Source organism: Prionailurus bengalensis, chromosome E4 (assembly GCF_016509475.1).
Source record: "Prionailurus bengalensis isolate Pbe53 chromosome E4, Fcat_Pben_1.1_paternal_pri, whole genome shotgun sequence".
Classification (NCBI taxonomy): Eukaryota; Metazoa; Chordata; class Mammalia; order Carnivora; family Felidae; genus Prionailurus; species Prionailurus bengalensis.
Window position 1 is genome coordinate 35115780 of NC_057360.1, and position 22994 is coordinate 35138773.

Here is a 22994-nt window from a genome sequence, read left to right on the forward strand (position 1 = left end):
TACTAGGCACGGTCTGAATCCTACAAATTAATCTCTGTGCCTTGAATGCACCATCTATAAAACGAAGCTAAAAAGACTTATTTTGCAAGCTTGTTATAAGGACTCGTGTCCAGAAATGGAAAGTGCATGGTACATGCTGTAATCGTTAAGTACCCAGTTAAGTGACGGCAGCTACTTTCTTTTTCCATATGAGCAAAAAGTGGTAGATGATATTTAAAGAGTAAGTTAATGGGGCGCCTGGGTGGCTCAGTCGGTTAAGCGTCCGACTTCGGCTCAGGTCATGATCTCGCGGTCCGTGAGTTTAAGCCCCGCATCAGGCTCTGTGCTGACTGCTCAGAGCCTGGAGCCTGTTTCAGATTCTGTGTCTTCCTCTCTCTCTGACCCTCCCCCATTCATGCTCTGTCTCTCTCTGTCTCAAAAATAAATAAACGTTAAAATTTAAAAAAAAAAAAGAGTAAGTTAATTACTTAAAAGAGAGAAAATTGACCCCAAATATTGGTTGTATTTTTATCACAATGTTTGACTTAGGTTTAATTTATTTTTTTCAGGTTTAGTTTAAGTTTCTTAAATTATCTTGTATTTTTTTTTGGCAGAAAGAAATATTTCAACAAAGTTATCTCTATAACAAATTTATATAAAGTGAAACTTATGGGGCACCTGGGTGGCTCAGTCGGTTAAGCGTCTGACTTCAGCTCAGGTCGTGATCTTGTGGTTCCTGAGCTCTTGCCCCACGTCGGGCTCTGTGCTGACAGCTCAGAGCCTGGAGTCTGCTTCGGATTCTGTGTCTCCTGTCTCCCTCCCTCCCCTGCTCATGCTCTGTCTCTCTCTGTCTCAAAAATAAATAAAAAAGGGGCGCCTGGGTGGCGCAGTTGGTTAAGCGTCCGACTTCAGCCAGGTCACGATCTCGCGGTCTGTGAGTTCGAGCCCCACGTCAGGCTCTGGGCTGATGGCTCGGAGCCTGGAGCCTGTTTCCGATTCTGTGTCTCCCTCTCTCTCTGCCCCTCCCCTGTTCATGCTCTGTCTCTCTCTGTCCCAAAAATAAATAAAAAACGTTGAAAAAAAAATTAAAAAAATAAATAAATTAAAAAATTAAAAAAAAATTTTTTTAAGTGGAACTTATGGGGCACCTGGATGGCTCCGTTGGTTAAGTGTCTGACTCTTGATTTTGGCTCAGGTCGTGGGATAGAGTCCTGCTTTGGGCTGCGTGCCGTGCGGAGCCTGCTGGGGATTCTCTCTCTCCCTCTGTCTATCCCTGCCCTGCTCATGCTCTCTCTTTCTCTCAAAATAAATAAAAAACTTTAAAAAAAAAATTTAAGGGACACCTGGGTGGCTTAGTCGGTTAAGTGTCCAACGTCAGCTCAGGTGATGATCTCTCAGTTAGAGGGTTTGAGCCCCGTATTGGTCTCTGTGCTGACAGCTCAGAGCCTGGAGCCTGCTTTGGATTCTGTGTCTCCCTCTCTCTCTGCCCCTCCCCTGCTCATGCTCTGTTTCTCTCTCAAAAATAAACAAATGTTCAATTTTTTTTAATTAAAAATAAAGTGAAACATTTCTCTTTTCCATGCTCTACGAAAAATTGGATGTATTCAACCTAAACCATTTAGGTTGAAGACGTCAAATAACCTCCTACAAGTGTTGAAAGTAACAAACTAAATATAAAGGTGTCAATGTAAGCTATAAAACCGATATTGAGTACCAAAAGTCAAGTTAGATGATGAAATATATGCCATACTGCTTACATAAATTATAAAAACATACAAAACAATATCATGTACCACTAATGGAAATACACATACAACACGAGAATTAAAACGTAGATAGGATGCTTACACACAGACCTCAAGGCAGTAATTGCCTTGAGGGAGACAGAAATGGTGACACAGAACAGTGTCTGCAACGTTCAAATTCTTAAAAATACCCAGGTAATGGCAAGAAAGACTTCAAGATAACAACTGTGAAATGTTTGAAATTGTTACAAAAATATGGTCACAATGTGTATAACTGTCTTTGAAAAAACAGTTATTTGATGCCATTGAGGAATGACTCAAAGCAGGTAGGAATGGGTTAAGATTCTGTGTATTTGCCTGTATTTGGCTTTTTACCTAATGGAATCAAGAAATATACAAAGGAAATTTCAACAATGATATCTGTAATGTTTTCAGCTCTTAAAAATCGTCTGGGGTGATGGCAAAATAGACCTCATCATAGCAGTTATAAAACCTGAACAAAATATGCAAGAACATAATGACGGTGATTTGATGGCACCAGAGGGCACAGGAAGACAGGCAGAAATTGGTCAAGACCAAAAGAGGGAGAAGAACTGCCTGGAACGCGGTTTGTGTGTTTGCCGGGAAGGAAATCCCTGGCCATGTGGTGTAAGGGGCAGAATGCCAGGGGCCTCCTGGCTGGATAAGTCAGTGGATGGAGTTCAGGATCAACAGAGCATCTGGAAAGGGAGGGGGCAAATCTGAGGGACTTCTACGATTTTATTTCTTGACGTTTGTGGTAGTTACACAAATATTTGCTTTAGAAAAGTTATTGAGCCACACATGGGTATTTTATGCAGTGTGTGTGTGTGTGTGTGTGTGTGTGTATTTGTTCAAACAAAAATTTACAACAATTTTTTAAAAATTATCGGGGCGCCTGGGTGGCGCAGTCGGTTAAGCGTCCGACTTCAGCCAGGTCACGATCTCGCGGTCCGTGAGTTCGAGCCCCGCGTCAGGCTCTGGGCTGATGGCTCGGAGCCTGGAGCCTGTTTCAGATTCTGTGTCTCCCTCTCTCTCTGCCCCTCCCCCGTTCATGCTCTGTCTCTCTCTGTCCCAAAAATAAATAAACGTTGAAAAAAAAATTAAAAAAAAAATTATCTCTTGGCTCACAGTCCTATTGAGATTTTCGAAGGAACCGAAAAAAAATAGACATCTCTCATACGGACAAGAACGTCCATAAAAATTTTGGCTACATGTTAGACAAGTTATGAGACAAAAGGACATCCCAGTAGCCTGAAGCAGCAGTAACTAGTAAGAAGGGTTTCATTGGTTCACTCAACAGGTATTTCTGAAGTCTACAGCCTATTTTACTCCACTTTTATAAAAACTGTCATTTAAAGAGCCTTGTGTTAACATAGACTACTTCAAAGAATTCTGTGTTTTCCCTTACTTAGAAGACACTGTTGAGATGCTTTACCAACCCTAGGGAATCTGGAACACCCTTTAGCATGCTTAAGGGATGGACCTCTATCAATCAACCAGACCCAGAAATCAACCTTAAGGATGGTACATGTTTGGTTCTCAGAAGGGTCTTGAAGAAGTCAACGACTCCCTAAAGCTAACATGGAAAACAGAATTTCTTCACCAATCTTAATTTCGCATTGTTTTTATGGAGCCACAATCTTTTTCCATGTTATTGTAAAATGTGTCTTTTTAAACAACTTGCCCTAGCATACTCCAAATCTGCCTCTGAAGAAAGTCAAGAGCGCTAGCATGAAAAACTCCTTCCACCGTACCACATGAGATCCATACTCAGGAAAACCTGAACAGTCTTAACTAACCTGAAGAAGGAGTTCCTCTTCCTTTATGCGAGCTTGTTGAGCGAAAGTGCGTGGTTGCCCTGGGAACAACAGCTGAAGTCTGTTTTGCTGTAATATGAGCAGAGGTCAATCTTTTTGTCGTATGGAAACCCTTAGTCACTGGGGCATGGACAGCGGTGGACTTTTGTGTTGCTGGAACACTCTGTGTAAATGAAATTTTTGCTGTGGTGGATCTACGGGTTGCTGGTATGGCCTGTGTAGCAGACGCATTTGCCACGATGGGCTTCTGGGCTGCCGGTGGGGTCTCTGTAGGTACAGCATTTGATACAGGGAATTTTTTGGCTGTGGCTGAATCATTTGCTGTGGTAGGTTTCTGAGGAGTTGGTTGGGACTTTGTAGTTGAAGAATTTATTTTGGTGGATTTCTGAGGAGTTGGTAGGGCTTTTGTACCTGGAACATTTACAGTGGTAGGTTTCTCAGGAGTTGGTAGGGCTCTAGTAGCTGAGGAACTTATTGTGTTGGGTTTGTGAGGAGTTGATGGGGCCTTTGTAGCTGAAACATTTACTGTGCTGGGATTTTGAGAAGTTGGTAGGGTTTCTGTAGCTGAAGAATTTAACGTGTCAGGTTTCTGAGGAGTCGATGGGAGCTTTGTAGCTGAAATATTTATTGTGTTGGGTTTCTGAGGAGTTGGTAGGGCTTCCATAGCTGAAGAACTTATTGTGTTGGGTTTCTGAGAAGTTGATGGGGCCTTTGTAGCTGAAACATTTACTGTGCTGGGATTTTGAGAAGTTGGTAGGGTTTCTGTAGCTGAAGAATTTAATGTGTCAGGTTTCTGAGGAGTCGATGGGAGCTTTGTAGCTGAAATATTTATTGTGTTGGGTTTCTGAGAAGTTGATGGGGCCTTTGTAGCTGAAACATTTACTATGCTGGGTTTCTGAGGAGTTGGTAGGGCTTCTATAGCTGAAGAATTTATTGTGTCAGGTTTCTGAGGAGTTGAGGGGGACTTTGTAGCTGAGGCATTTGTTGTGTTGGATTTCTGAGGAGGTAAAAGGACTTCTGTAGCTGAAACATTTACTGTGTTGAATTTCTGAGGAATTGATGGGGCCTTTGCAGCTGGAGCATTTATGGTGGTGGGTTTCTGAGGAGCTGATGGGACTCTGGTACCTGGAACATTTGTGGTGGTGGGTGTCTGAGAAGTTGATGGGGCTCCAGTACCTGGAACATTCACTGTGGTGGGTTTGTGAGGAGTTGATGGGGCTTCAGTAGCTGGAACATTCACTGTGGTGGCTTTATGAGGAGGTGATGGGGCTTTAGTACCTGGAACATTCACTGTGGTGGTTTTCTGAGGAGCTGATGGGACTTTCGTACTTGGAACACTTGCCATTGAAGGCTTCTGAACTGTTGGCATGTCCTTAGAAATCTGGGAATTTTCTGCGGAAGAGAATTGTACAAAAATTAGCTAAATACTGCTGTCAAGTTAAGATTTAGGAACCAACTGCTTGCTCTGTGACTTCTCCCTTTCTCCCTAAAAACACCTAAATTTGACATTTAGGAAAGCAAGTCTTATTGTGAATTTCCCAAGGACCTGAAATGCCACATTGGTTTTGCTCTGATATAAATGATACCCACAGCCAGTTAAAGTGGGTTTACACCAAAGGAGTACTGAGGTTCGTAAACTGTTTTCTGTGTAAAGAAAGGAAACCAAAGTCAGAGTTGGTAGTAATCTCAGCCTGGGACACACCCCAAATTGAGATGTTTTCTCTCACAAAATGTCTTCCTTTGCTTATGCCAAGACCAAAGAACAACACTGGACAGACAGAGATAATCACAACATAGTTCCTTTTTCCAATGCTTTCTGGCATGTTAGCGACCTCGGAAACGTCTTTGCTTTACTTCTTTTTTCACATAATAAAGTCAACCTGAATAAAATAACTTTTTCCTCTTGTGCTGGCTACCAACTTTACATATCCTAATTTAGTTCCTCCTTGGATTTTAGGTCAGGTAACAAATATCTGAATTTGCAGCTTCCGTTAAGATCCTATTACGAGAATCACAAATCTAAAAACTTGGCACAATTTTAGGTCTTCGGTGCCTTTTTGACTTCGCGTGGCTTGCAAATTCCTTCCTAAGGCAGTGCCGAGTAGGGCAACGCATTTCACCACACACTAGAAACTGTGGTCAAGTTCTCTAATTCTGCTAAGCTTCGGTGTTCTCATGTGTGCAATGAAGATAAAAACAAAGCAGATTTTATGACATTATTGTAAGGAAGGAGAGGTATAATTGAGGTAAGTTATTCCCCACAGTTCTTGTCCCTGAAGCAACACATTTTAGCATAGTGCCAGTTCCAACAGACATTTTGCAACATGCACTCACAAGTTGTGTGTCCTTTACTTCTGCTTCCTGTATCTACCTCAAATGACACTGGAGAAAGGATAAGGCACATCAAATACCTAGCCAGTGGCACAGTACTTAGGCACTCAACAAATGATAGACGGTGCTCTTAGTGTAAGTAAAGCTTTTACGTGGGTTTTTCCTCTAAGATGCTCACATGTAAAATTTATCCTTTGTTCCACCATGTTAGTTCTCATTTTTGACCCAGGGGGCTTAGGGGCTAGTGGAGCTTAAGTTTCCTGGAAAGTGCTTCTCCAGTTACCTCTTTGTTATTTGGTGTCTAGTTTAATTCCCTCACCATCAGAAAGCACGCTCCGAATTATTTCAGTCTGCTGCGATATACTGTGATTTAGAGCCCAGAATACGGTCAATGTTCCATGCACCCTTGAAAAAAAAGAGTTTTTCAGGGTTCCGTGCTCTTAAGAGCACTGAATGAAATACGCTTATATGAAAATATATCAGTTTTTTAAAGTTTACCTGTTGCTTCTATATTCCTTTTGGTGGCTTGTTCTATCAGCTATTGAAACAGGTATGTAGAATTCTCAAACTATAATCATGGATTTGTCTATTTTTCTTTCTGACCATTTTTAACAATGTGTGGATTGAAGCTTTTTTTCAAGTGTTCGTAGATCGTAGATTGTGATAGATTCCTGTTGAACTGACCCCCTCTGTCATTATGTACTCTCTTACCTTACGTATGCCTTAATACTAATAGAATTGCATGAGCTGTTTTTATTTATTTATTTATTTTTGGTAATTGTTTGCAAAGTATATTTTTCCATCTTTTATGTCTGACCATTCAGTGTTCTTATCATTAAATTGGGTCTCTTGTAAAGCAGACAGTTTTTTGTTTTTTGTTTTTTAAATCCGGTCTGGCAATCTTAAATTACACTTAGTATAATTACTGATACAGTTGGGTTTATATCAAACACCTGACTCTTAGTTTGCCATTCCACCCATCTATTTTATGTTTCTCTTCCTCTCTTGTTTCCTTTTGGACGAACTATTCATTAACATTCCCTTATTAGCTTATGATTTCTACATTCTGTTGCTATTATTTTCAGGATGGCCCTAGAGAGCATGGCATGTATTAGACTAGAGGTCAATTATGCAAATTAACATCTTTACCACTTTTTTAGTATTGCCAGAACCTTGTAACATCTGAATTTAATTTACCTCCTTCTGTCTTTTGCTCACTTGCTATTACACATTTGTATTTGACAGAGAAGTCACATCCCAGGAGGCACTACGTCCACTGTTTTGTAGAGTCCATGGTCATGTATATAATCTTGGTAGCGTTCTTCATTTCCTTTTGCATTTTCCTGTTTTACTTGGGATTATTTTCATTCTGCTTGAAGGACTAGTTTTACCGTGTCATTCGGTGCAGGTCTGGTCTGCTGGAGACAAGTTCCCTTGGTTTTCATAGGAGAACATACCCGTTTTGCTTTCAGTCTTAAAGGATGTATTCACCAGGGAAAGAGCCCAGGGTGAGCAGTTCTCCTTTACTTGAAGGATTTCTTCTTGTTGTCTTTGGTTTCCATAATTTTTGCCGAGAAGTCCGTGATCAGTTGTCGCTCCTTTGAAGATAATGTGTCTCTTTGTCTCTTGGTACTTTTATCATTATTTTAAGTTTCCAAAACTTTTGCTATGAGATGCCTGGAAATGGTTTTATTTTTATTCTGTTTAGAGTCCGGAGAACTTTTGCAATATGTTGATGTATTTCATCAGTTTTGGAACAGTGTGTCATTTCTCTGAATATTTCTATTCCTATTTATCTCCTTCTCTGTCTCTCCTCCTTAGCTAACTTAGGTTAGAACAGTTTCACATGTCTCAAATATCTCCTAAAGTTGTATCTTTAATTTACATTTCCCCCCCTCTTTGTGCTTCTGGGCATTATTAATGAATCTTCCTTCCTGTTCCTAACACTGTTTCCTGCTGTGTCCAAATCACTGTGAAACCTATCTATCATGCTCTTCGTTTCGGATTTTGTATTTTTCAGCTGTAGAAAGTCTACTCCATTTTTACAGATTCCAGTTCTTTGTTGAAATTCTCTATCTTTTCCTTTAATACCTTAAACATATTAATCACTTATTTTAAAGTCCTTGCCTGCTAACTCAATTATCTGGATCTCCTTTATCTGGATTTATTTCTCCCTGGTTTGGTTATAATTTCTTGCTTCTCACCATGCCTAATAACTTTTTTATTGTGTTATAGACATTTGTATCTAAAACATTCAGAAGCTATGATCTTCCAAAGACAGGTCCCCTTTTCTGATAGGCAGACTGGTAATGGAGGTGATCACCTCCTCAGCCCATGAGGAACTGAGATGGGTCTCAGCCTCAGTAAGGCTCAGTCTATTCTACCAATGCCTCCGATCCTTGGGGATGGCCCCTGTGGGCTTTTCCTGGACAACCTGGAAGATCTTTGTTTCCTCATCGCTGGGAAACTGTGGGGGATCCCAGGTCTGTCCTTCAGAGTCCCCAGCCCAACAATCCAGCCTCCTTCCCCACACAGCTTCAAAATGGTCACAAACATCTTAAGGGGAAGACTGGCTGTGTGCTTGATCCAAGCTTCTTCCTCAGACAGGTATTCATTGCTCAAATACCATTAAGATCTGAGGAATTTCATTTTGTACTTTGGAAGCTCTGGGTCTAACACCCCAGTCTCCCCTGCAGCCCAGAAATCAGCAAATGACCTTTTGGAGAAACCAGCACTGCATGTGAGGACCTCAATTTTCCATGTATTTTCCTAACCCACCAGAACCATTAAAAGCTTTGCCCATTTCTTGGGGCACCTGCGTAGCTCAGTCGGTTAAGCATTCAACTTGGGCTCAGGTCATGATCTTGCGGTTTGTAGGTTCAAGCCACGCTGGGCTGACACCTCAGAGCCCGAAGCCTGCTTCGGATTCTGTGCCTCCCTCTCTCTTTGCCCTTTCCCTGCTCATGCTTGGTCTCTCTCTCTCTCTCTCAAAAATAAGTAAACATTAAAAAATAATTTAAAAATAAATAAATAAAAGCTTTGCCCACTTCTCTCTTTCCTGGCAGTGGTTTTTTTATGTGAGTTGCGACGAATCCCCAGCCCAGGTGTACCTCAGAACATCTTGCCTTCACTCGCCACCTCCAGGAATTCGAGTTCATGCAGTCCTCCTTGTTCCCAGGACTTGTATCTTATGCCTTTAAAAATATGACTTAAAAGGGGGCGTCTAGGTGGCTCAATCGGTTAAGTGGCCATCTCTCGAATTTCAGCTCAGGTCATGATCTCACGGTTCATGAGTTCGAGCCCCGCATCAGGCTCTGTGCTCTTGGTGTGGAGCCTGCTTGGGATTCTCTCTCCTCCTCTCTCTCTTTCTGCCCCTCCCCTGCTCTCTTTCTCTCTCTCTCTCTCTCTCAAAAAATAAAAATGAATTTAAAAAATATGAATTAAAAAAATGGATCCAGATTTGGCAGTTATGGTAATAGAAACATTAGCCTACCATGGCCTACTTGGGCACTATCCTAGAGTTGTAAGCTCTAAATAACTGATGATTTAATAAAGCAGGGTAAAGTAACCATGACATGTGTCAAATAGATTAAGGGGGAAAAAAACCACATATCAAACCTCACCCATAATTAAATTAACTCAAACAATAAAATGAAATGGTCACTGCTTATATTGTCTCATCTCCACATCATAATAACCATGCTCATTAACTGTGTAGAGAACCAGCACAATGACGCGATATGGGTAGGGAAGTAAATTGCTACATTTTCTTTGGAAACAGTGTTGATAACATCTATCAAAAGTTCAAATGCGTATACCTTTGCTTCAGTAATTACACTGCAAGGAATTTATTGTACAAAATGTACTTGCCCACACGTGCAATTCCAGATGTATAATATTCCTTGCAGCATCTTTTGTCATAATAATTTACAAAGCAAACTAGAATCAAAAATTAAATTCCCCTCCACAGGTTAAATAAATGATACATCCATACAACAGCTATGATTAAAAAAATAAATGTTGTAAAAAATATATGCGTATGTATGTTTATTTTCTAGAATCGAACACGAAAATTTGTGAACAGCGGTCACTTCTGAGGGTTTACTTCTCATTTTATACTAGTCTTCATGGTTTTAATATTACTGCTCTGTTAATGTACACCATTTATAACACAAACCTACTTTTCACAAACACTGATATTTAAAAATCCATGCCAATGCAATTCCAAGTATAATTATAAAAGTAGCATTTGCTTGAGTTATACCGGCATTCAAACATGACATTGATAAAACAAATACCGCCTACTGGGACTACTATCTAGATCCTAGATAGTCTAACTATCTAACTTTCCCTCCTAACTGAATAAAATAAGCCACCCTACGGACCTTTGTATTAATATTAACTCATTGAAAGTAGTATGTTAAGAAGTAGCAAACTTAAGCTAATTCACTATAGCATGAGACATTACGGTGTGTGTGTGTGTGTGTGTGTGTGCACACGTGTGTATTTGTATATGCTGTGTGTGTATATGTATGTATTTATTTATACATTATCGTATGTTCTCCATATCAGTGGCTCTTTCTTTCTTGGAACCCATAGACTCTTCTGAGGATCTGATAAAAAACTGTGTCCCCCAGAAAAATGCAGATATGCACACGTACAACATCGTACATTCATTTCTCAGGGGGTTCATGGAATCTCTGTAGCCCACATATAGTCCTAAAGGTAAAAATAAAACAAAAACATAACTATGCAAACTGATTACCTTTGCATTCAGGGGGCAGGCCACTCCATTCTCCTCGGTCATCTTTGACAATACAATAAATAGAGTTCTCTCCGATCAGGGTAAAGCCTTGATTACACTGATATTTTACAGACTGTTGATACACATAGGTTTTCCGTGGATTTTGAATGGTTCCGTTGCTAATTTCTTGTGGTTCTGGACAAACAATTTCTTTAAAAAATTCCAACATATTTTAAATTAATAAAACTGCCAAGGTATTTTTACATAAGACTAAGATATGTTAAATTATTTTAAAGGATTAAAAATCTACCATTTCTCTAAATTCAGCATTATCAACAAGGGATGCTTATAAATACATATAAGTAACGAGAATATATTTGGAGCTTTGGATGCAAATGTTGTAAAACATGAATGCTAACTTTGAGACCAATATATAGAAATAAGATTTAGAACAGGGGCGCCTGGTTGGCTTAGGCATTTAAGCACCTGACTCCTGATCTTGGCTCAGGTCATGATCTCACAGTCTGTGGGATCTCGCTCTGCATCAGGCTCTGCTCTGACAGCATGGAGCCTGTTTGGGATTCTCTCTCTGTCTCTGCCCTTGTCTCAAACCCCTTCCCTGCTCTCTCTCTCTCTCTCAAAATATATTAAAAAAAGAAAGAAAGAAAGAAGATTTAGAACATATATGTAAAGCAAAAATTACAATAAAGTCTGCACATATTCCAGATCAAATTGTGCTAGAAAAAAGTAAATACTGCCAGAGTTCAGAAGTAAAAGCAGGACAGAGATTTTAAGGAGGATATGGAACTTGAATTTAATACTGAGACGTACCCTTCTGCGAAGACAGCAGAGAAGAGGGCACTGCTCTTTATTCCAGGGAAAAATGATGCTAAATGAAAGGAGCTTAGAAGTCAAGCGGCGGGGTGCCCGGGTGGCTCAGTCGGTTGAGCTTTTGAGACTTCAGCTCAGGTCATGATCTCATGGTCTGTGAGTTTGAGCCCTGCAATGGGCTCTGTGCTGACAGCTCAGAGCCTGGAACCTGTTTCAGATTCTGTGTCTCCCTCTCTGCCCCTTCCCCACTCACGCTCTGTCTGTCTCTGAAAAATGAATCAGTCTTAAAAAAATAAAGAAGTTAAGTGGCATACTTGGGAAATACGAATAGATCATTTTCACAGAGCAAAATACCTTAAATGTCAGGATTACATTTTAACCTTTAGGATAAATTTTTTTAAGCATGTATTGACTCACAACCTTTTACTTCACGTAAATTTATTGAGCAGCGGAATATGTCAAACAAATACAAGCAGAGTCTCTCTGGTTATACTATAAAAAGAGACCTCTCTCTAGAAGTTGCCCTGATTAAAAAAACAATGCAATGGTTCCACATTCTCTAGAGCCATGACGTTGTTTGTTATTTTTTTTCCCTTGAATCAGGAAAGCAATGTGATCACCTGTATACATCAAGCGGCCTTAAGTAACCAGAGAATACTAGAAAATTTATAAATTACTTTTAGGCCATCGATCAAAGCAAGGAGCAAAAACAAGTTAGTCTGCTTTGCTCTGGGCTTGGGTGTCTGATAACAACACATATCACCATTGGTACAGATCAGATATTTTCCGAGTGCCTAATGCATACCAGGCGTTGTTCTAGAAGCAGAATTGCAAAACTAAAGAAGACATTAAGTCCTGGGTCTTCAAGCAGAGTGACAAAAAAGATTTTAATTTGATCTTTAATTAAATACAAGAGATTTTAATTTTAACACAAGATAGGGAGACTTTCGGCAGAAGTGTGTTCCGTGGTGTGGAAAGAGAGAAGAAGGACTGTTAACCAGCTGGAAGGTCAGGAGAAACTTCTAGAAGGACTATCAAAGCAAACCCTCAATAAGAAAAAAAAGCGAAGTCCTGCATTTGAAGGGGCCAAAGGACACTCCAGGCAGAGGCAGTCACAGAAGGAAAGCGGGAAGGCCGTGAGCGTGGGTGCAGCGTGAAGCATGAGGGCAAGACATAAGCACCAAGTAGGAAGGCCACGGCCAGCCTTGCATGCTTCACCAAGGAGTCTGGACGTTGTAAGTGACGAGGAGACAAGGATCAGCTTTAAGAAGGAAGAGATGAGGGGCGCCTGGGTGGCTCAGTCGGTTGAGCGTCCGACTTCAGCTCAGGTCACGATCTCACGGTCCGTGAGTTCGAGCCCCGCGTCGGGCTCTGGGCTGATGGCTCGGAGCCTGGAGCCTGCTTCCGATTCTGTGTCTCCCTCTCTCTCTGCCCCTCCCCCGTTCATGCTCTGTCTCTCTCTGTCTCAAAAATAAATAAACGTTAAAAAAAAAAATTAAAAAAAAAAAAAAGAAGGAAGAGATGAGACACATTTGTGTTTCAGATGCATCACTCTGGGTAGCGTGTGAATGAAATATTACAGGAATAGAGGATGGGGCCATTGTGAACAGTGTCACTTTTGAGCTCAGGCAAGTGGGGACTCTTGCCCTAGCTCCCACACTTTATTTTCTTTTTAAGTTTTATTTATTTTGAGATAGACGGGGTGGGGAGGGGCGGAGAGAGAGAGAGAGAGAGAGAGAGAGAGAGAGACTCCCAAGCAGGCTCTGCACCATCAGCACAGATGTGGGGCTCAAACTCACAAACCGCGAGATCATGACCTGAGCCGAAGTTGGATGCTGAACCAAGTGAGCCACCCAGACACCCCTGGCTCCCACACTTTAAAATGTCACGCTGTGGCCCTCCTCTGACTGTGCCTCTCCTTACCGGGTGGGATATCTGCAGGGCACGAAGGCGTGCTCACTGCGAGCTCCCCCTCCACTCCCGCTGTAAATCATGCTCTAGGAACTGGCCCAGAATTCCCTATGCCAGCACCCTTTGCAGGGCCTGAAAGGTCCCTTCTCCTGGTCTGTATTCTATTTTTTTTTTTAATATGGAACACTTCACAAATTTGTGTGTCAACCTTGAGCAAGGGCCACGCTCATCTCTGTATCGTCCCAATTTTAGTATATATGCTGTGGAAGCAATCACATGGTCCCGATTGTTGAGAATGGTCTATACTGTCGATGTGTACATCTGCAGCCCAAAGTTCAGTGGAGTGGGAAAAAAAGGTCACAGGGCGCACGGCTTGGGTGTGTGGGCCGAGTGGTCCATTGACAGGCATCAGAGACTTCTCACAGCGACAGAAGGGGATACCTATTTGAGACAGATTGGGTCTTAGGTCACGAACCTCCATTTAGATTTGTTCTGGGCCCTTGAAAATGTTAGGAGTGGCCTTTACTGCGAGAGTCCAGATGAAGGATAATCAACCACACAGAAGTCATACAGATGGAGGATAAGACACAGGTTTGGAAGTATATTAAGGAGATAAAGCAAAACGATTTAGTGATTAGAAGTGGGAGGTGAAGATAATGGGATGGGTCTTGGATGGCAGATATTATGCAGATATATTCCAGGATTGCAGGGGATAGCAGTTCACTAAAGGTACTTCTGAAAAAAGGAAACACTGGGAAGGGCACCCGGGTGGCTCAGTCGGTTGAGCGTCCGACTTCTGCTCAGGTCATGGTCTTGTGGTCCTTGGGTTTGAGCCCCACGTCGGGCTCTGAGCTGTCAGCTCAGAGCCTGGAGCCTGCTTCGGATTCTGTGTCTCCCTCTCTCTCTCTGCACCTCCCCTGCTCACACTCTGTCTCTCTCTCTCTCTCTCTCTCTCTCGCTCTCAGAAATAAATAAACAATAAAAATTAAAAAAAAAAAAAAGAAAAGAAAACATTGGGAGAAAGATAGGAAAACAGATCCTTCTGACATTGAAGCTTCATTCAGAAAGGACCAAGCACTACCGAAGTTTGATGTATAACCAAGGACACATCTTGACCTTAACCTTTTCTTTTCTTCCTCAGTCTACACGCTGACATTAAAGCACTCTGGTGTGTCCAGAGGCCACGGCTGTGTACTTAAGGTGAGGCAGCTCACTGTTTAAGAATGTGTATTTTCCACTTCATCCTTTGGCATTGTCCAAACAGAAAAATTAAGTCACGTGGAAAATCAGAATCAGAGCCTAAAAGAACTGGGCTTTATAGGGATAGCTGAAGGCACAGGTTTTTTTTTGTTTTTTTTTTTAGGAAAAAGGGCTCCTTTTTTGCAAGACACAGGTGTCCGTGGTTGCTGAACGGCGAAATGGATAGAACAATCAAAGAGGAAAACAGGAACCCCAAAGAGGAAAATGGAGTTCAAGTTACCAGACAGGGAGTAGGACTGTGGCCCAGCCCCGGCCAAACGTGAAGGGAAAGTGTGTTTGCAGTGCAGAAGCTCTACTGTGCTGGGTTACGTGCTTGGTGTCCACATGTCTGTGAAGTTCCTGACAGCAGTTGCTTGTGAAGATCGCAGCCTCAGACCGGGAGACTGCTTGTCCAGACTCCTGGACAAGTTGTCTGTGTCAGGAAAAAAATACAGTCTGGTTCCTCTTTGCCGTCCAAACTTACTCTAGTGTCATGCACAACATCCCCTGCTGGATGGTGGAAACGGGAAAGATGGTGGGGGGCAGTAATGCTAAAATTTTCGAAGTAATAACAACGAGACAAAGATGTAGCAGAGAGAGGAGGGTGAAGTGAGTGCAAGAAGGGTGTGGGTGTGATCAGCTTCCTCCTGTAAGCTCTTGGCTGGCAAGGCTTCAATTTATTTGTCTTCATATCAACTGACCCCACACATTGCCTCCTACAGTGTGCCCATCAATACGTGCTGGACAAATTACGCTACGTCTATTCTAGTTTCCTGCTCCTAAGAACACCAAAAACTTGAACTTAGCAATGATTTTAGCAAAGATGGGAGAAATAAAGCCTACATTTTAAAAGTTTTCAAGAAATGTTTATTTATTTTTGAAAGAGAGAGAGAGAGAGAGAGAGAGAGAGAGAGAGAGAGAGAGAATGAGACAGAGACACAGACAGAGAGAAAGGCAGAGAGAGAGACAGAGAGAGAATCCCAAGCAGGCTGTGCACTGTTAGCATGCAGCCCGATGTGGGGCTCAGTCTCACGAACCGTGAGATCATGACCTGAGCCAAAGTCAAGAGCCAGAACTCAGCCAACTGCACCCACTCGGGTACCCCTCAAGTCTACATTTTTAAATGCTACATTTTTTCTTAAGAAGAAAAAAGAAGTATGTCCCATGGATCTTACCCCTCTCAATTTTCAGGAGACCTATGTCTAGAGTGGATATAAATTTGGCTTGATACATGTATTTATGATATTATTTCTGTGCCCTACCTCCCTTTTAGCAGGTAAGATCCTCAAGTGCAGAAATCATATGTCTTCTATATTGTATAACCTTATTTCTCTAATGATGAAAAATAAATCACACTTGAAAACATTTATTGATAATTAGCTCAGCTCATAATCCCACAAGAGGCAGATAGGCAACACTGGGTTTTAGAAAAATAATGGATTTGAATCCAGAAGTCTGGGTTAAATGCCTTCTCTTGCCACTTATGTTGGGATGTAGGATCAGATCATATAGATTCTCTGATAAAAAGTATTTTAATCCATAAAATTAAAAATTGTGGGGGAAGAAAAACTCTGTATCTATTTTGCTTGATTGTTAGAAGGAAAGGTAGGATAATGTACGACTGAGCACAATACATATCTCAGTTTGTTGGCTTGTGTGTGTGTGTGTGTGTGTTTTAGAGTTTGTTGGGTTTTTAATCCTTTATCTCCATAACTAATAAAGTAAGATACATTACTGATAAAGTAGCTAAGAAATTCCTACATTGGAAAGTAAGGGTACTACAAATATACACTGTGGATAATTCTTTTTTTCAACGTTTATTTATTTTTGGGACAGAGAGAGACAGAGCATGAACGGGGGAGGGGCAGAGAGAGAGGGAGACACAGAATCGGAAACAGGTTCCAGGCTCTGAGCCATCAGCCCAGAGCCTGACGCGGGGCTCGAATTCACGGACCGCGAGATCGTGACCCGGCTGAAGTCGGACGCTTAACCAACTGCGCCACCTAGGCGCCCCAATTCTTAATGAGAGAAAGTAACGCAGGGGCGCCTGGGTGGCTTGGTTGGTTAAGCACCGACTCTTGGTTTCGGCTCAGGTCATGATCTTCCAGTTTCATGAGTTCAACCCCCGCATCCAACTCTGCGCTGACAACACAGAGCTGCTTGGGATTCTCCCTCTCCCTCTCCCTCTCTCTCTGCCCACCCCACCCCCACCACTTGCGCTGTCTTCGTCTCTCTCAAAAATAAATAAACAAACTTAAAAAAGAAATAAGAGCGTAATTTACCACTGATTATTCAGCCTTACCACCAGAGCACTTAGGTTTTTTTCAGTCTTACCTTCGCATTTTGGCAATGGGTCACTCCACTCCACAGCCTGGTCTGCAAGGGAACAGTAACTAGAAGCTGAACCTACTAGCCTATACCTAAAACAATGAATGGAAAGAAAAGTTAGGTCTCATCCACACGTGTTTGACTTCGTTTAAATTCTCCAGAATTATGACCTTAAAATATTTACTATCCCCGTAGATGGAGACGAGACAATAGCTGATCGAAGTTCACATGGCAGTGCAAAGGAAAAGAAAAATTTACTTTTAAAAAGGTGATATCCAAACGAAAAAAAGGTAGGAGACAGGCAAAACATTTTTGATTTGGGTGGAGTCCGTGTGAGAAAACATGAAAGTGTTTTGAAACATTTTACGGTGATACAGATGTTTGGATATTTTATATTTCTGAATGCTAAACGATCAATAAGGCGTTCACAGAATAACAGAACATATTTTAAGGGTTCAAAGTACTCCCCAGATTTGATATTAATCATATTAATGATCCAAACATCTCTGTTTCGTACAGGAGACAAGTGATGCTGGTATTTTTATTTTCTAAAGAGCAGGGACACACACACACACACACACGGAGTAAAATATCATAATTCAATGCGCAGATATTCAATGAGAAAATGAACATAAAGTTTCCAGAAGTGTCTGAGACACTGATGATACTCAATGAGTGAGTTCCTCTTCCGTACATATGGGACTTAGAAAAGACCTCAGGGCAGAATGGTATTTTCACACTAGAAATAAATGTCTTTAACACATCATACTTTCTAACAGGCCATTTGCATATAGAAGAAAATATGGTAAATTTAGGCAAATTAAGGACTGGTTTCTTTTGAACCATTGAAGGACTTAATTTCTATAAGTGCAAACATGTTTTTCTTCCTTCGCCAATCACATTTAAAACGTTCTAGTGAATCATAGACGTACTGAAATCTAGCAATTGAGGGAATTTGATGTTACAAGAAATTGTCTTTTCTTGCCCCGTTTTATTACACGTAACTGTGATGAGCTCATGATAAAAGATCTTTGAGCAGAGGACTCGTTTTATGGAGACTAGCTTGAAAACACTGACCACAAATGTAAACACTTACACCTTGCATCCTGTTTTCACGCTAATTAAATATAGAGTATAAATACAAACTATGCTCAAACGTACCCTGTGTCACACGAGAAGGAAATAGATGCACCATATGATATGTCAGTTGTTATACTGACATGACCATGTGTTATATCTCCAGGAGTAGGACAGGATTTTTCTAGAAGAGAGCACAAATTTATTGTTTCATTAGATTATCAGGCACATCTATGCAAATGCATTGTCACTTCTTATCCGTAGACGTTTCATACCCTGCTTTCATATGGTAAGTTTCAAATAACATATTTAGAATATACACTCATTACATCTGAGGTGGCCTTAAACTAATTAAATGTGAAATGTGTGAGTTAATTAATATTCCTATCTCATGAGTAGTTTGCCTAATTTAAAATAAAATTAATGGTTCTTTTCAGAAATTCTAAATAATGACAGGCACACGTAGACTTCTGGCATGAATGAAGGAAGAAATACTATTTCCCCAAATACTGTGTGATTGAGAATACTCTGTAAAATTATACTCACTTTTACAAAATTCATCTGGCGTGGACCACGTAAAATTCTGAAGGCAAGTTAGTTTGTCTGACAGAGTTTGGTTCCTTCTGTAGCCCGGACGGCAATCGTATTCCACAACGAAACCCTCGGGGAAATAATTCTGTTTGCTAAAAGACCTCTTGAGCGATGCAAAACGTAGCCTGGGTGGAACATCGCAGCTACCTGAAAGTATGAACAAAAGCAACAACATAGGTAACATCACTTTGTTTTATAATCTATATTTAATTATCCAGAATTATTTGATCCTTTACATCACGCCTTTTTCTGTACTTCTTTGTACATATTTGGTATTTGACCATATTAATATGACTATGACATTTACAGCACATCGAGCATATTCACACGTATGCTTATGAAGTAAATTGGGTATGTAGATATCACTATGCCCACAATGCAGGAGGTAGAACCCATTTAAATTGCTGGCACAGTTCTGGCACTGACGCTTATTTGCCCTATGGAGGATGGGGAGGAGATCAGATGAAAACCAGGATTTCCAGACTCCTGGGCTAATGTCCTGGGCAATGACAATACCAGTGACAGTAATAGCTAATATTTGTTGAATACTTCTAAATGTCTTACACATGTAAAAACTCATTTAATCCTAACAACCCAGGAGGCCAAGGATCAGATGGGCCGATAATGTACATAAAAGTATTAACTGGAAATGTCTGGGCAATTGTGAATTTGGAGAAGCACGGGATCGTGGAAGGGACATTGGATGTCTAGTCCAAAGGCTCAAGTTCAGACGCTGGCTCTCACGCAAAAGAACTGCTGATCTCAAGAAGTAATCTCACTTCTGGGGGACTGTTTTCCAGCTGTAAAATGGGGGGAAGGGTCCCCACCCAACTCAATATATGTAGAAGGGTTATAAACTCTAAAACTTGATACATGCTCAAAGGCCTACTTACTTCAACACACTGCCTTCTGAAATCACGGATACGTAAAAACAAAAAGTTAAAGCTGATTTCACACCTGGTTGCAAAAAACACTTGCGGCAGGTCCTGTATTTATGTACCTTCTATTACTGTAGGTTGTCCAAAGCTAGGAACCAAGTCTTACCTTTATGTTTACTTGTATATGTCAAAGCTAATGCAGGACTATGCCTCTAATGATAGATTTGGAGGTAAAAACAGAGAACTTTTTAAAACACCACCACAGAGTGGTATTCGCTAAGTCCTACCTTCCAAAATGAAATTTAAGAAAACAGACCTCTGTTACGTGTCTCAAGGTGATTGCCAAACATACATAATTTACTTCCTACGTTGTACCTATTGTTTATTTTCTCTATTATTTCAGGAGGTACAGCATTAGGGGGAAACAACAACAAAAACAAAAAAAAACCCACAAAAAAACAAAACAAACAAACAAAAAACAACAGAAACCCCAAACCTGTTAAGGAAGAAGCAGGACCTATTCTGGGAAGTAATGACAGTCAATTAGCTGCAGGGTAAAGTGCCAGCTATACCCTGGGGTTTAATAATGCTTGAAAACTATCAATTACCAGTCACTGCGAAGAGGGATAAAATTAAGCTAACAAGATACATTCCATTCCCATAACTTACATACAAAAAAATTAAGAACTTACGGTTACAAAATGCTGCCACCTCCGACCATTGATTGTTACCGAGACAGATCACGGAGTCTGGCTTGCCAGGGACTTTTACAAAGCCTTCATTACATTTGTATGTTACTGCGGTTCCTTCAGGAAAACTCTTAAGATCACGATCACTCAGAGTTGGGTGGGCATTAGGTACCTCTGGGGGCAAGCTGCAGTCACCTAGGGAGAAAAAAAAAAAGAAAAAATGCACTGAAGGAATTAATACTTTTCAACTCACAGCAACACACCTTTTCCCAGAGGAGTAAGGGAAGCGGCAAGGGCTTTTGATACACATGTAACAGTTCCATCCAGCGCTGAACTTCCAAGTTCCGTCCAGGAACTTGCTAGGCTGCCATTCTTGTCAATTAATTCAGTGCTAAAATAAGGAAGGAACCCCTTCCCTTCTTTATTTTGTTTGTAAAGTGGTTTAGAACACGCATACAGTTGCTAAGCGCACAATGAAGACAGACGCCCCCTCCGGACGTTACTACCCAAAGAAGACGCGCAAACTTGTAGCGTCCCGTGTAGCACCCAACTGTGTAAGAGGTGAGAGTGGTCAACTCTTTGGCCACCCACCCTTAAAGAGATGTTTTGGGGGGGGGGGGGGGAGGCTGAGCATTCACTCTTTGAGCCCTGCCCTTTGGGTTCCCCGTGTTCGGCTGCTCGGCAGACTCAGCCCGCGCTTCCTCAACCGTCCACGCCTCACTCCTAAAGCCACGCGAGCTGGGGGCCGGCACCGCAAGACCCCAAAACTTGCAGTTTAGCAGCGGCGATCCTCTCCCGGTCCCCAAGGGGTCGTGCTAGTGGGAGCTCTGAGCCTCAAGGGTAGGGGATTACGGGCACAATTACCCGTGCCCGCATTCCTCACCTCCCCCGGGTCCCCAGACTTCCCGGTCTCCGCGGAGACGGATCCAGCCCCTCCCACGCGGACTAAGGGCTCACCCAGGGGGGCTGCCCCCCCACCCGGGTCCCCCGCTCACCCTGCGCGGCGGGTGGACACAGCAGCAGCAGCAGCAGCAGCAGCGGCACGCTCAGCCCGCCAAGGAAACGCAGCGCTGCGGGGACGCTCCGCCGCGCGGGACCCATGGCGCGCGGGGACGAGGACCCGGAGCGAGTCCAAGCGGCTCCAGCAAGTAGCCGTAAGTAGCAGCAGCGCCCGACGGTTCCGCCGGGCGAGTTAAATTAGCGCCTGGGCGGGGCTGGCGCTCTGAATCACCAAGGGTGGGGCAAAGAGACGGGTGGGGGAGTTTGCTGCACCAGGTGCCGGGCAGGGCGAGGGCGAGGGCGGGGGCTCTCGCGTCACCCGCCCCCAGGGATCCCAGACTTGGAAAGGCGGATAAGGGGCCGGGAGAGGGGCTCGCTTTTTCTCTTTGCTGGGGTGGGGCCTGCGATGAGCTCCCATCTGCAAAATATCTGCCTTCCAAGTAAAAAACTGGGGGGAACGGAGGAGAAGCGAGTGGCGTTGGCTTGGTTCCCCAGGAATCTCAGTTAGGTTACCAGGAAAGTAAGCGCTCTTGAGGCGGAAAGGAAGGTGCCTCGGATTCGGAGGTAGCTCTTGGAGGCTGAGAGAGTGCCCGCCCAGGGACCTGGTGCCTTCAACTAGAGGTCTGTCAAATGCCAACCAGAATAGGGAAAAAAAAAAAAAAAAAAAAAAGTTGTGTGGTCTCCCAGGACAGTCCCTAATCTGAAAACTGCAAGTGGGAAATGGCCCAAGAAAGGTCGAGCAGCACAGCAAGGAGTGGCCATTGTTCATACTATGCTTGGGCGGGAATCACTTTCCTCGCCAGCGTTCTCATTTACCAAGGACAGCTCATGAATTCCACTTTGGGACGATTTCAGTCCGTCTGCTGGGAGAAATTCACCATCCTGCGGGTGTGTGTGTGTGCGTGTGTGTGTGTGTTGGGTGGGGAGAAAAATGCCGAAACAGAAACCAAACGCCAGAAAACGAAATGATAGGGTGGTGGTTTTAAGAGGAAAGTTTGTTGGAAGACTTTACGTATATGCCAGTGCTTTGCAATACTAGCTACACATTGGAATCACGTGGGTAGCTTTTAAAAATTCCAGATGCTCAAACTGCACCTCAGACTAGCTAGATTAGAATCTCTGGGGATCGGAAGGGGGCAGCAGGATGATTTAGAGCATTCCAGGTGATTCCACTGGGCAGCAGTTTGAGAAACACAAATCTACATGGTGGTGGTCAGAGTAATGATCCCCCCGGGACTCCCACCCTCACCAGGCCAGCACTGTCCCTGTCAGAAACAGGAAAGGACATTGATGGAAAGGCTGGTTACTCCTCTTCATGGAGAGTAACCCCAAGAACATTTTCCTTTAGTAATTCACCTGGATCTGGTTAGCAGAGGCCTACCCTAGATTTTCCTATTCCCTCAAATATCTTACCTTGTTAGGTGAAATCCTTGACTTGGAAATGTGCCTTGGTCCGTGGACCAGCTGTGGGGGGGTATTTGTGGCATCCTGTCATGATACTCTTTCCTAAATGCTTTTGATCACTCTTTTTATGTTAGTACGAGATTTATAAGAAGGAAAACAACAGTTTCGACAATACCAGTTTCTCTGGCTCATGCTTAGTGTAGTGAACTGGATGAACCCAGTGTCACCCAGTGCTAGAACCAATTGTATGGGCATTCCAGGAAAGGAAGTCCTGTAGGCTTTCACGGAAACCTATCAGTATTAAAACATTTTAGAGTTTAGGGGCACCCAGGTGGCTTAGTCAGTTAAGTGTCCACTCTTGATCTCTTGGTTTGTGAGTTCAAGCCCTGAGTTGGAGTTGGGTTCTGTCC

The 22994-nt window shown here is 42.4% G+C and overlaps 1 protein-coding gene and 1 pseudogene across 8 annotated transcripts in view; both read right to left on the reverse strand.

Moving 5' to 3' along the window:
* CD55 (CD55 molecule (Cromer blood group)) overlaps positions 1–21470 on the reverse strand; it is a 48556-nt gene extending 27086 nt beyond the window's left edge. For 5 of the 8 annotated variants that reach the window (XR_006295501.1, XM_043569214.1, XM_043569215.1 and 2 more), the window contains exons 1-7: positions 21177–21357; positions 20185–20376; positions 18570–18761; positions 18108–18207; positions 16953–17038; positions 10659–10847; positions 3545–4954 (exon numbers count right to left, since the gene is read on the reverse strand). Coding sequence is in view for 6 of the 8 variants with exons in the window: in XM_043569214.1 (XP_043425149.1) it covers positions 3545–4954; positions 10659–10847; positions 16953–17038; positions 18108–18207; positions 18570–18761; positions 20185–20376; positions 21177–21282 (2275 nt within the window). In the remaining 2 variants the exon portion in view is untranslated. Of the gene's footprint in view, positions 1–3544; positions 4955–10658; positions 10848–16952; positions 17039–18107; positions 18208–18569; positions 18762–20184; positions 20377–21176 lie in introns of all 8 variants that reach the window. The other 3 variants (XR_006295502.1, XM_043569216.1, XM_043569210.1) reach the window with 3 other exon arrangements.
* Positions 13552–13651, reverse strand: LOC122476678 (annotated as a pseudogene).
* Positions 21471–22994: the final 1524 nt, after the last annotated feature.